We start from the raw sequence: 13,339 nt of genomic DNA, 5'->3' as shown, positions 1-13,339 counted from the left end.
CCCACCATTGCCCCAGATGCCATCATCTCCCCAGCTTTTTGGGAAGAAAGTTTACTTCCACCAAGGAACACAGGGGGAAAACCCAAGCTATGAAGCTGTCTGGTTGCCCTGGACATCACCATGTGCCCACTGCCACTGATCCCAACAAGGGCTGTGTCCCTCTCCCCACCTTCACCAGGGTGCTCCAGCACCCCCTGCTTGCAGGGAAGGAGCACCAAGCCGAGCTGTTGTCATCATCCCCAGGATCCCACGAGCATGCTTTCCTCCATCAGTAAAGTTTTCCCACAGCTCAGGCAAGTGAAAATAGGGAAAAGTTCTACAGCAGCAACACCAGCAACAGGCAGGAAGCCGTGGCGGTGCAGGACAGGGGTGGGGAGGGCTGCAGGGTCCGGGAGGCAGAGCCAGAAGAGGGACCCTCCTCTCTCTCCACCAACCCTGGCCTAGCCCTGCTGTTGTTGCCCCAATTATTTCAGCAATTAGCTCCAGCAGCTAGCAGGGGTGCAGGGGAGGGAGCTGTGCCACCGGCAGGCACACGCTGGCACGAGAGCACAGGCAGGGACATGTAACCAGGCTGTGTCCTCGCAGAATTTACACGAAAGAAGAAGAATACAGATTTAAAACCAACCAGAGCTGAAGGGGAAATTCCAGCTGCCTCCTTCCCTTCGTAACTCCAAGCACCTTCCTCAGACCCCAATCCGGCTGGGCCCCCCACTCCCAGGGCAATGTGGACCATGGGGCATCATGGCACTGCCCAGCAAAAAGGAAGTGGGGGGAACTCTGCACCCCCACGGCAGTGGGACAGCCTTTCCCACCTCCTGGGGAAGCATCTCCTCCTTCAAGTCGGGAACAATGGGATGCACCAGTGCCAGCTCTGGAGGGGATGCTCACGGACCACCCACCTGGCTGAATGGGGACAAGGAACAGGCTGGGGGGGAACAGGGGGTACAGGGGACACAGGCAGCTGCCAAGATGCCCAACCCTTGCTCGGTACAAGGGGTAACACCCCATTTTGCCACCAAAAGGGGGGACACACTGCAGCTCAGGCAGAGGTGACAATGACAGGGGATGCACGGAGCCCTTCCAGCTGATGGATCAGCCAGGCCTTCCCTTAAAAATAAATAAATAAATAAACCCCAAATTTCTTCTTCTACAATAATTGACTAATTGGCCGAGCCCCAGTTCCGTGCTGGGAGTGGATCCCAGGTTTGCTCTTGCATGAAGCGTTCATCAGAGGCAGCGGAGGAGCCCGGCAGGGCACGGCAGCGGGGAGCGGGGCGGTGCCCACAGCCAGCTGGAAATTTCCCATCGCACCCAGAGGGAGGAAGCCCAAAAATTAATCCCAGCCATCCCCCGCAGTGCACCTCTGCCCCAGGCAGGGCCTGAGTCAGCCAGGGCGAGCATCCCGGCCCTTGGGAGCGTGCTGGGGGGAGTGGGAGCACGGGGGGCTGCCAGCATGTGCCAGGCAGGGGGTCTGCAGCCCCCGTCCCCACACTGCCCCTTCTTCTTCCCCTTTAATCCCCAGCCCCAAAGCAGAGCCATTTCAGGGGAAAGTGTAACGCAATACCTGGAAAATTTCTCCCACCCGCTCTCCGCTGCCGGCTGCCAAATTTAAAACATATTTGCTGCTCAGCCTTAAAGAAATGTAACCTGCTGCTTAATTCCAACACGTTTCATCTTTGGGGGCAACACAAAAATTCGCGCTGCCACCGGTGGCTCCTCTCCTTACACCCCACAGCCCTCGGGGCTGGGAGCTGCCAAAAAGCTGCCTGGTAGCCTTCCACCACCACCACCACACAAGCACCCAAATGCCAGGGAGGCTTGTTCTGCCCATCCTGCCCTGCCTGCAGCCCCCAGTCAGACAGGTTTTAAATGGTGAGTAGGTGCCCCGAAGCATCTGCTTGGGGGAGGCACTGGCCTGAAAGCCCTTGGGATGCACAAATTCCAGGGCAATGCCAAGCTCTGGAGCAAGGGAAGGGGCAGGGACCACCACCCCTCCTCAGAGATGGGAGCACCCGATCCACCCGTGCCTCCTGGAGCCCCCAGGGGGTCCCCAGGCAGCCCCCACCCCTCACCCTACCAGCCAAGCTCCATGGCAGGAGGAATTTTCCAGTGGGGCTGGGCTGGCAAGGGGAGACTGGAACAGTGGAAGGGGCTGGGGGAGGGCACAATGTGTTTAGCAGACTCGACCGATCCGACAGGGCCCATTAAAGGAAACAATTTGTAATACAATAATTATTATGTCGTTTCTCTGGACTCCTTCCTAAGCTTCCCTTTAAACTGTTGGAGGTTTGACGTGCCTGTGGAAATCAGACACGATGTGCAGGGCTGAGGATGCTCAAGTGCCCACATGTGCCAAGAGCAGGCTGGGCACACCACACACACCCGCTGCTCTCACCCAGAGGGACAGGAGCTCATCCCAGTTTGCTCATAACCCTTGAGGGATGGCAGAGGAAGCCAACGCTCCCCAACTACAAGGGGAGATGCTGGTGTACCCCCAGCATCATCACAAGGACTCCTCTCCCTACATGCTGCTGGGTCTGGTCACTCAAGACCATGGCAGCGGCCACATCCTGGTGGGACCTGCTTTTATGCTCCGAAGTTCTCGGCCACTCATCTGAGGAAAGCACCAAACAACGGGGCAAGAGCGCGCGAGAGCCAGCAACACAAATCCCCAGGATAATGAGCCTGGAGGAGGGAGACGGTGGGCTCTGTCTGAGGAGGGAGCCGTGCTTTTATTGGAGAGGCCTAAAAGGGCTATAAATCCTCAGATTCAAAGGCAAGCTCGAGCTCTTTCAAGTCTGAGGAAGGCCTGGGATGTGTCAGCTGGGAGGACTAACCACGCCGCGTCCCCTGCTGAAGTGGCCTCTTCAGCAAAGCCGCGCTGCAGCCCGGGATATTACACCCAGATCCTTTCCATATGCCGCCCGCCTGGCTGCTGGCTGGGAACGTCGGCATCCCGGCCGGCAGGGGGGGTCCCGCCCTCACCCCCTCCCGGGGCAAAACCCCACCGCTCCCCGCGTTAACGGGGGGGAAGCGCCTTCACACCCATTCCCCCGTCATCCACAACCTGCCCCTGAAAATGCCAGCAGGAGCCGGGGGGCCATGGGCCTCCCCGTCGCGTTTGGCTGCCATCATACAGCGAGGCCAGACAAAGAACGCCGGAGCCCAGCACCATCACATCCCCACGCTCCACCACAGCTCCCAGCATCATCCTGTGTCCCCCCCAGCATCGAGGCCACCCTCCCTGCCTGAAAAACAACCCAGCCCCAGCCCCTGAGAGACTCACCATTTCAGAAACCCATTAAAAACGTTAAAATGGGCCGCAAAGGGAAGGCAGGCTGGGCCTCGCCACTAATGCATGTGCAACCGCAGCCTTAACGAGGAGGAAAACGTGCAACCCCTCAGCGATCAGTATCGACGGTGTGAGGGTATTTATAGCTGATAAGCTGGGAGAATGCACTGTGCTCCTTCTGAAGCACCTCCCCAGCAGCCGAAAGCCAGACGGTCCCTAAGGCTGGGCTCACCCTGCAAGCCAGGGAGCCACCAGCTGCTGCCAGGAAAGGGACCGTCTGGAAACGGGACACTCGCATTCCATGGATACGGAGCAGTGAGGGAACTGAGTCACCAAACCAGCCAGGACCTCCCTCCCAGGGTGGGCACCCACCCCCAGCTCTTTGCAAGGGTGAGAGATACAGGCATCACAAGGAAGGGAATTTTGAAACTCCAGAATGAAGGAGCAGGGACAGAGAGCTCGTGCAGCATCCCCTGAGCATCCCGCTCCCAGCACCTTCACATCGGCACCAGCAAGAGCCAACCCACGTCAAACTGGGTCAACACGAGGCCTTTCCCCACAGCCCAGCCCCGCAGGCAGCCGGGCCAGCAGACACAGCCCACGTGGCCACACGCACAGGCACAGCCTGATGGAGCCCTCGGAAAATCCCAAGGGACACTCAGGGTTGGACACTACCAACTCCCTGCTCCAGCTCTCCCCGCGGCGTGCCCCGCCAGCAAAGCAGGGTCCCACGGCCTGGGAACTGGGAAGTAGCCCACCTGGGAAGGGCTGGCTGCGGGGAGGAGAAGGTTGTTCCACAGTGGCCGAGCCAGGGTTATAAATAGCTGGCATTTCTGAAGCGCAGCTGCTCAGCTCGGCCGGGCCGGCACTGCCACGCCGGCACCTGAGCCGGGTCAGTCTCCATCCGGAGGCACCGGCAGGGAGAGCTCGAGGAAAAGCTGTCACCAAAACACCCCAAGTAACCCCCCAAACCTGTCTTCCAACCCTCCCCGGAGAGGAGGGAGCTGGAAGCCCCTCGAGGTCTCCTTCCCCTCCAGGCATCACTCACAGCTCCAACTCCACGGGAATAATCCAGCTCCCAAGAGCACAGGGTCCATTCAAAGCCCAGCCCGTGCACAAACCCAGCCTAACCAAGCAGGATGTTTAGCCCTGGCTTGTCCAACTCATCTGGGACAGAGCCCAGACAGGCTGGAGGAGCCAGGAGCGCCAGGATCCTGAGACTCCAGCAGAGCCACGAGCCAAGCACTGGAGCTCCAACTGGGGTCAACACACAAGGGGAAAGAAAAACCTCCCCGAAGGACAGAGGGTGTGCACTGATGGGCACCAAAGCTCTCCACAAGCAGGCAAAACATCACCACACCCCTCCTCTGCCATGCCACCGGCTCCAGAGAGAGGGATCAAGGGATGGGAAGGAAGGAGAAAAGCATCAAAAGCAGGAGAAAGGACCCTGGCTCTTTCCAGGCGAGCCCAACAAAAGCCCCGCAGCACCGCCGGCACATTCCTGCCCAGATGTGACGCCGAGATAGCGCTGAGCCTTGAGTCCTCCTCCTGCTCTCCTGATACAAGCAATCATTAATTAGACACAGAATGGATTTCAGCTTTGTTTCTCCCCACCCTGTTTCAGCTGCCAGACTCCAAGTAGCATGTGCTACTGATCGGTACAAGATGTTTTCCCACCGGAGTCCAGGCCGGCTTCCCAGCAGCTCTGCCGACCATGGGGTGTCAGTGGAGCAGGGAACCAGAGGCATGGGGACACCGTGGTGCAGCTGGGACTCAAGACATCCTACAAGGAAAGAAGGAGCCATCCTGACCACTAAACCCCCCAGCTTCCAAGGGACAACCCAAACACCATGAGACCTGTATCATGCAAGGGGCTGCACATTCATGGCAGCTCTTGGCAATCCCTGTGATCCATACAAACACATGCAGGGCTCAGGGGGTCCCCTGCCCATCCAGGAAAGCTGCTCAGAGGGGATCCTGCCCATCCAGGAAAGCTGGGACCCCTGCCCCCTGGCCCCAGCCACACCATGTGAGGGCTTGGGCACTTCCCATGCAGCCTCTTCAGGACCAGCCTCAGACCCAAAGCAATGAAGCCACACAGTGGGGTGGAGGGGGGACACAGCCCCGCAGAAGCTGCCCCCTAACTCTCCAAGGCCAGCAATGGCCCCAAGGTCCCATCCCACCACCCTGCAGCTCCCAGGAGCTGCAGCAGCTGTTTTGCTCTGGAGAAAGCTACAGCTCCTTTTACAATCAATCAGCCACCCCATCACGACTCTTTTTTCCTTTTAAAGGAAGCAGTTAAATCCATTTTATAGAATCCAGTGGTATTTACCCAGCTACTGCAATAGCCACAGCCCTGCCTTCACTTTTTTTTTTTTTTTAATTTAAGTTAATGAAGTCATTCCAGAACAACATGCAAGGAGCCCTGGGTGCTCCTTTTCCCCCAGGCACAGCAGGATGGGTAATTTCACCGCTGCAACGTGGGCAGGGCATGGGGGTTTCAGCAAGAGCAACAGCCCTTTGTGCAGGCAGGGCATCCAAGAGCCCCCACAGGGCTCCCTCCACCAGCACAAACCCCCAGCACCCACAAAGGATCCCCCCCCAGCACCCTTAGAAAGGGCTCCTCCAACCCAGAGAGAAACTCCAACCAGGATACAGACTGTCCAGACTTGCTTAATCCCAACCAGCATTTAGAGATTAGGCCAAACCCCCGAGGCGGGCACAGGGGCCACCAGATCCTTGATGGGACCCTCCGTACCCCCCACTCCCAGGTAGCTCCCACCTCCTGGCCTCATGCACTGGCTGGGAAGAGAAGAATCTCCAAAGACTCCACAAAGCCAAACGCAGCTTTTAATTAAAAATAAGCGGCGTCTTTTCACTATTTCCCAACTTCTTCCACTGCAAAGCACCTCATGCGCTCACTGGTACGGTAATTAAATTACATCTGCTCCGACAAGTGTGAGCCCACTGATGCAGAGCTCCAGGTTGCCCATTCCCCTCAGAAACAGCCTTCCCTCCAGCACTTTGACCCTCCTAAAAAGCATTAAAAAAAGGCAAAGACTTCAAACTCAGCGCTTATAGAATTCAACAGGGCACCATCACGTCATTAAAAGAGAATAAAACACCACAAAGGATTAAGATTTTGTCTGGTTTGGTGTGGGGTTTTTTTTTCCCCTCCTCCAAGCTTATTTTTAAGAAAAAATAAACAATAAATAAAATGCTTTTGCCTTGCTTTCAGAAAGTTGCCGAGTTGCTCCACGGAGCTAGAGAGCGAGCGGAGCCGAGTAAAACTTTATATGAGGGAAAGAGCGAAAAGCAGAGCTGAAACGACCCGTTCCTCAGAGCTGCACGGATGATGTGTCCCATTTCCCCCACCTCCTTATTAAAATACTTTCTGGAGAGGCAAATTCCAGCCTGAAATGAATTTTCCAAACCATATTTTATTAGGAACGCTTCCTTTTAAACGGTCGGCACAGGAGCCCACCAGGGTCAATATTTCTCCAAAATTACAGCCAAGGGAGTTCAGCAAGGATTTAGCCAGAGTTTCTGCTGGAATTCCTGGCTGTCCAACAAGAGCACGCTCCCACCAACCCCTGGCTGAGCAGCAAAAGGGCCGACAAAATCCCAAAAGCACCCTCTGACCCCCCCAAGAAACCCCCTTCGGACACAACGGGATAAAATTCAAACCATAGTAGGTCCCTGAGGCTCATTCCGAGGGGCTCGGCAGACACCTCGCTCAGAGGGGAACTGACTCAGCCTGAGCTCATCCCAAGTGCAGGTCTGTGACAATTATCCCCTATGATCCAGCAAAAGTGTTTCGAGGCCCTTTTTTCCTCCTTGAAAGGCACGGAATTATTCACAATGGGAAGATGGTGACGGTTTCACTGCTGGCCTTTGAACACACACCCAGGAGCCGAAGGGAAAAACGTCTCCCCGGCGCAGCACACGGAGCTACAGCTTAAGCTGGTCCTAACTCCATGAGGACGTCGTTCCTTCTATCCGACATGTGACAAAGGTCACTCCAATAACCACCACAAGACCAGGAACCTGCTGGTGACGTCCCAGCCAAGGTAGGAGCCCAGCCCGGAGGAGGAAAGGGCAGAAAAATCTTTTTGCATTATTGACACTGACACCACCAAGGCCAGACAAGCCCAACACACGATGCTTTCTCCCTCTATCTGTTGGAAAATTCCACTTAGGGGTGTTATTTTTGAAGGCTTTAGCTCTCCTTACTCCGAAAACAAGAGCTGAAGCTCGGCGGAACGGGGCGGAGGGCTGGCACAGACATGCCATTGCCCACGAGAGCTGGAAGAAAGGGCTGGAAAGGCCAAAAAACGGCAGTGAGCGAGCGTGGGGGGGTTTTAAGGCACCTCTCCAGGAGAAAGACCTGTCTAACAAAGAGCACAGCTTCTCCCCAAGCTGGAGCAGGACTTTGCCCAGCAGGCAAAGCCCAGGCGGGCTCGTTCTGCCCCATCCGCAGGCAGGGACGGCCGGGAAGAGGCTCTGCCCAAAGCTACAACCTGCAAACATCATGGGCTGGAGCACTCAGGGATAAAGAAAGTGAGGGAGCCCAAAGATGGACCCCAAAGATGAGAGGCTGGGGTCAGGCCACATGGAAACACACCCAGCAGGACCAGGGCTGGGCACCCACCGTGGCAAAACCCAACGGTGGCTCCTGCCCCATCACCAGCAGCACTCCCCAGTGCCAGTCCTGCCCTGGCAGAGCCATTTCTGGGTGGGAATGCCAACATTTCGGGCACATCCCACCTTCTCCCATCACAGCAGGGACCAGGGGCTGGAGAAGAAGCCACCCCCAAGCCCCTCGGGCTGCTGCCCCACACCAGGCACCCACCACAGCCAACCCCACACAACCAGAAAGCCACACCAAGGGCAGACAACCACCAAGATCCAAATCTGGGGGAGATCCAAGAAACACGTCAAGCCACCCCTAGATGTCCTGGTTGGGAGGGACAGCTCTGGGCCCACCACACCCGGGGGGCTCAGCGCTGGCAGCCCCCCCATCCCCGGGGAGATGGGGAGCCCAGTGGAGAACCCACCACTGTGCCCACGCCATCACCACCACCTCCACCCAGGCCTTGATGATTTAATGAGACCCAACGCTAACGAAGAGAGCTGGGGGGACACGGCGTCCCCTACCACCACCACCCCAAAGCCCTTTCTACCCCCAGCTGCCTTTTTTTTTTCCAACTAAAAAAGGTCTTTTCTTCCAGACCCGATTTGCCACCGCCTCACCAACACGGCAGAGCCTCGACCACAGGGGATCACTCCCTGAGGGTGAAGGCTCTTTCTGCTCCCAGCCAAGGGACACAGCTCCCAAGGAAGGAAAAACACACCGAGCCAGAGCATGATCCAACGGGAACCCCTGACCCAGCATCTCCACGACTCCGCAGAACGTGCGTGGACACGCGTGTGCCTGAAAAGTTGCTTTTTCCCCCCAAAAAAAAACCAACACACAAATAAATGTTTGGTTGAAATAGAAATCTCCAAGCAGGAAGACTGTCCAAAATAATTCAGTTCTCTCCAACCCTCAAAAAACTCTTTTTTTATCCTTTTTTTTTTTTTTTTTGAGAAATGTGGGAGGGGGGGGCTAAAAGCAGGATTTTTTTAATTTTTTTTAAAAAAAAAAAACCAAGAAAGGGCGAAGAGAAACAAACACTCTGTGATCGACAAGATAAAGCCCAGCCAGGGGGGCTACCAAAACCATCCTGGCTCCACCACCCCCGGCCAAGCACCTTCACTCCTCCTCCTCCTCCTCGCCCTTCATCCCATCTCGCTGGAAAAGCCCCTTTGCATTGTTCCCGCACCTCGGGGACACGCAGGAACAACATAAATACCTACAGATATATATCAATATATATAATTTAAGCGTACAGCCAGCCGGAGCAGCACCCGGCTTTGTTCGGACCCAGGGTTTTGGGGTGGGGGGGGGTCCCAAAGACCGCCGACCCCCCCACACCCACTGCCCCCGCCTTCCTTAATGATGAGAAAAACCATCAAAAAAAAAAGATTAAAAACGGTAATAAATCCAACTCTAGCGTCGGGGATCCGGGCGGGGAGGGGGTGGACGGACGGTGGAGCCTTCACCAACCGCCCCCCCCCAAAAAAAAAAAGACATTCCAGGCAGGAATCATGTAAAAACGATGGGTGAAAGAACGCGAAGGAAACGGTTCGAAGCATTAAAAAAATTAAAGCACGTTTAAAAAAAAAAAAATAATAAAAATAATAAAGAGAAAACCTTGGGAAGGCAAAGATTTAATTGGGGTTTTTTTCCTTTTTTTTTTTTTTTTTAAATGGGGGGAAAAGAAAAGACCATCCAGAAGTGTCCGAGACGGACCCGGGCGGGGGGGTCTGTCCTGCGGCCCGGGGGGGTCGTTCCTCCCCGTCCGCCCGCTCCGCTTCCCCAGCGGGGCTTTTTTCCTTCCAAACCCTGCGGTTTCGGTTAAACCTTTTTTATTTTTTCCCCCTCCCTCTCCCATTTCCCCAGCCGTAGCGCTGAGGGGGGGTTCCCAAGCAGCTTTCAACCCCCCCAACACACCTCAACTCCACCACACACACCCCCCCCACACACACACACCGTTCGCCCCCCACCTCCCAACCCGCACGTACTTGGGGTTCCCGGAGCTCCAGGACACCGGCTCCAGGCTCTTGGCGAGCGGCGCGACCAAACGGCAGAGGGCGAGGAGGACGCCCAGCAGCCACCGCCCGCCGCGGGGCCGCGCCATGGTCCCTCGGCGGCGGGACGGGCCGGGCGTCAGGCGCCCATCACCGCATCGCTCGCCGCCCGCGCCGCCCGCCCCGCCCGCACAGCCGCGCCGCCCGCCCCGCCCGCCCTCTACTCCCCGGCTCAGGCAGCGCCGCGGGCAGCCCCGGGCGCGGCAGCCAATGGCTGAGCGAGGCGGGGGGGGGGCCTTCGGGCGCGGCGACACGCCCGCTCGCTCGGCTTAAAGGGGCCGCGTCGTGGTTATTCAACCTCCCCCAACCGGTGTCTTTGCCGCCCGTGGCTCAGCCGCGGTGCCACAGCGCCCCCCCGTGGGCTGGGGGGGGGACACGGCGCCGTTTTGGGGGGTTCACCCCCTGTCAGCCCTGCAGCTCCACCGGTAGGGCCTTGGGGGGGCTTCCTGACCTCTTCTGCCGGGGGGGTTCAGGTTTGGGGGGGTTTTTTAAGCTTCTTTGAGGGGTTATTATTTACTTTTTAAATGTTATTCCAAGTTTTTTCTGGGTTTTTTGATTCTTTTTTCCTTTTTTTTTGGAAGATTTTAGGGTTTTTTGATTTTTTTTTACGTTTTTTGGAAGCTTTTAGGGGTTTTTTATTTTATTTTTTCCTTTTTTTTGGAAGATTTTGAGGTTTTTTGATTTTTTTTACTTTTTTTGGAAGCTTTTAGGGGTTTTTTATTTTATTTTTTCCTTTTTTTGGAAGATTTTGAGGTTTTTTGATTTTTTTTACATTTTTGGAAGCTTTTAGGGGTTTTTTATTTTATTTTTTCCTTTTTTTTGGAAGATTTTGAGGTTTTTTGATTTTTTTTACATTTTTGGAAGCTTTTAGGGGTTTTTTATTTTATTTTTTCCTTTTTTTTGGAAGATTTTGGGTTTTTTTGATTTTTTTTTACTTTTTTTGGAAGATTTTGGGGTGTTTTGATAATTTTTTTACTTTTTTGGAAGCTTTTTAGGGTTTTTTTATTTTATTTTGTACTTTTTTTGGAAGATTTTGGGGTGTTTTGATAATTTTTTTACTTTTTTGGAAGCTTTTTAGGTTTTTTTTATTTTATTTTTTACTTTTTTTGGAAGATTTTGAGGTTTTTATTTTATTTTTTACTTTTTTTGAAAGATTTTGGGGTTGTTTATTTTTTTACCTTTTTTGGAAGCCTTTTAGGTTTTTTTAAATTTTTTTTCAAAGATTTTGTGGGGGTTTTTTTACCTTTTTTGGAAGCTTTTGGGGTTTTTTGAATTTTTTTTACCTTTTTTGGAAGCTTTTGGGTTTTGTTTTTTTTTCTTTTTTTGGAAGATATTGGGGGTTTTTTACATTTTTTGAAAGATGTTGGGGTTTTTTTATCTTTACTTTTTTTGGAAGCTTTTGGGTTTTTTTCTTTTTTTTACCTTTTTCGAAATATTTTGGGGTTGTTTGATTTTTTTACTTTTTTTTGGAAGCTTTTTGTGTTTTTTTTACTTATTTTGAAAGATTTTGTGGATTATTTTTTTTTACTTTTTTTGCAAGATTTTGGGGGTTTTTAATTTTTTTACATTTTTTAAACATTTTGGGTTTTTTTCCTTTTTTTGGAAGCTTTTGGGCTTTTCTTTTTTTACCTTTTTTTAATATTTGGGGGGTTTTTTGATTTTTTTTTTACTCTTTTTGGAAGCTTTTGGGGATTTTTTCATGTCCTTTTACTTTTTTAAATTATATTTTATTAAAGTTTTATTCTAACCTTTTTTGGAGTGTCTTTGGAGGTTGTTGGGGGGTCTTTTTTGGGAGGGTAAAAAAAAAAAAACCCTCCAGAATCAGTTCACTTTCTATTATGAATTAAAATCTCTCTGGAGTTAGTTCTGTTTCTATTAACAACATTTTTAAAATACCTAGGTGGTAATTTCAGTTGGTTTTTTTATTAAAAAAAAGACAAAACAAACAACAAAAGAAGACCACGATCGAGTAAGTTTTCTTTATTATTGCAATATTCTTGCTAGATTACAAAACTAAAAATTAAACAAACAACAACAACAAAGCCACCAACCTGTGGAGTCAGTTTGATTTGTCTGAAGAAAATGTAAAAACCAAACAACCCCGGGGTCACTTCTCTTAAAAACAAAAATAAACACCAAAACTCCAGAGTCAATTTCTACGAAGAAAATGTCAAGTCAAGCTGGAGTCAGTTCACTTTCTGTTCCAAAAGATTTGGAAAGAAAACAGAGCAACAAACACTTCGAGTCGGTTCAATTTTTAGTAAGAAAATTTAAAAAGTAGACCCTGCAGGGCCAGTTCACTTTGCAGAATGAAAACGAAACAGAACCACTCCGGAGTCAGTTTGCTTTTTGTTAAGATTAATTCAAGAAAGAACTCGATTCAACTTGCTTCCTGTTATGAAAATGGAAATGAACCCTCAGCAGCTGCTTCGCTTTCGGCTCAGGAGATGCCAAATGCACCAGGGCAGCCCCTGGTGTGGGGGCCCTGGGTGGGCTGGGCCACAGGGGAGGGTTCTGGTAACCCCCCCCCCCAGCAAGTCTGAAGGAAAGAGAGGGGAAAAAACACAGGATTTCAGTTTTGGGGGGAAGGATGGAGAGTGTGAGGTGGCTGAGGCCTGGGGACACGCTGCCCCGCCTGTCCCTCTCCCTGCCCCAGCATCTCTGCCCATGATGTCCCACTCGGTTGCCATGGCGATGCTCAGGTGGGGATCCAGAGCCCAGGAATCATTCCGGAGGAGGATGCTGTGCCCTCGTGTCCCCCAGGCCACCCCCAGCGGGCAGAGGGAGGCAGAGGCAGGATCGTGGTGGGGTCACATCAAGACTGAGTCAGGATCACATCTGGATCACACTGGGATCATGTCAGGATTGCATCAGGATCAAGCCAGGATCACATTGGTGTCAAATCAGGATCATGTCGGGATCACATCAGATTCACACTGGGATCACATCAGGATCAAGTCAGGATCCCACCAGGATCAAGTCAGGATTGTATTGGGATCACACTGGGATCACATCAGGATCAACTCAGGGTCACATCAGGATCACACTGGGATCGAATCAGGGTTGTTATTGGGATCACATCAGGATCAAGTCAGGATTGTCTTGGGATCACGTTGGGATCACATCAGGATCACACTGGAATCACATCAGGATCAAGTCAGGATCACGTCAGGATCAAGTCAGGATCACACCAGGATCACACTGGGATCAAAGCAGGATTGTATTGGGATCACACTGGGATCACATCAGGATCAAGTCAGGGTCACATCAGGATCACACTGGGATCAAATCAGGGTTGTTACTGGGATCACATCAGGATCAAGTCAGGATCACGTCAGGATCACGTCAGGATCA

General features: G+C 52.6%; 1 protein-coding gene across 1 annotated transcript in view; it reads right to left on the bottom strand.

Annotated features, from left to right (window-relative positions):
* EFNB1 (ephrin B1) overlaps positions 1-10,127 on the bottom strand; it is a 65,977-nt gene extending 55,850 nt beyond the window's left edge. The window contains exon 1 of the mRNA XM_051630402.1: positions 9,920-10,127. Within this exon, the coding sequence (XP_051486362.1) occupies positions 9,920-10,035 (116 nt within the window). The 5' untranslated portion in view covers positions 10,036-10,127. The remainder of the gene's footprint in view (positions 1-9,919) is intronic.
* Positions 10,128-13,339: the final 3,212 nt, after the last annotated feature.

The sequence above is a fragment of the Apus apus genome, chromosome 12 (assembly GCF_020740795.1).
Source record: "Apus apus isolate bApuApu2 chromosome 12, bApuApu2.pri.cur, whole genome shotgun sequence".
NCBI lineage: Eukaryota > Metazoa > Chordata > Aves > Apodiformes > Apodidae > Apus > Apus apus.
Note: the sequence above shows the minus strand (reverse complement) of the source record. Positions and strands in the feature narration are given on the sequence as shown.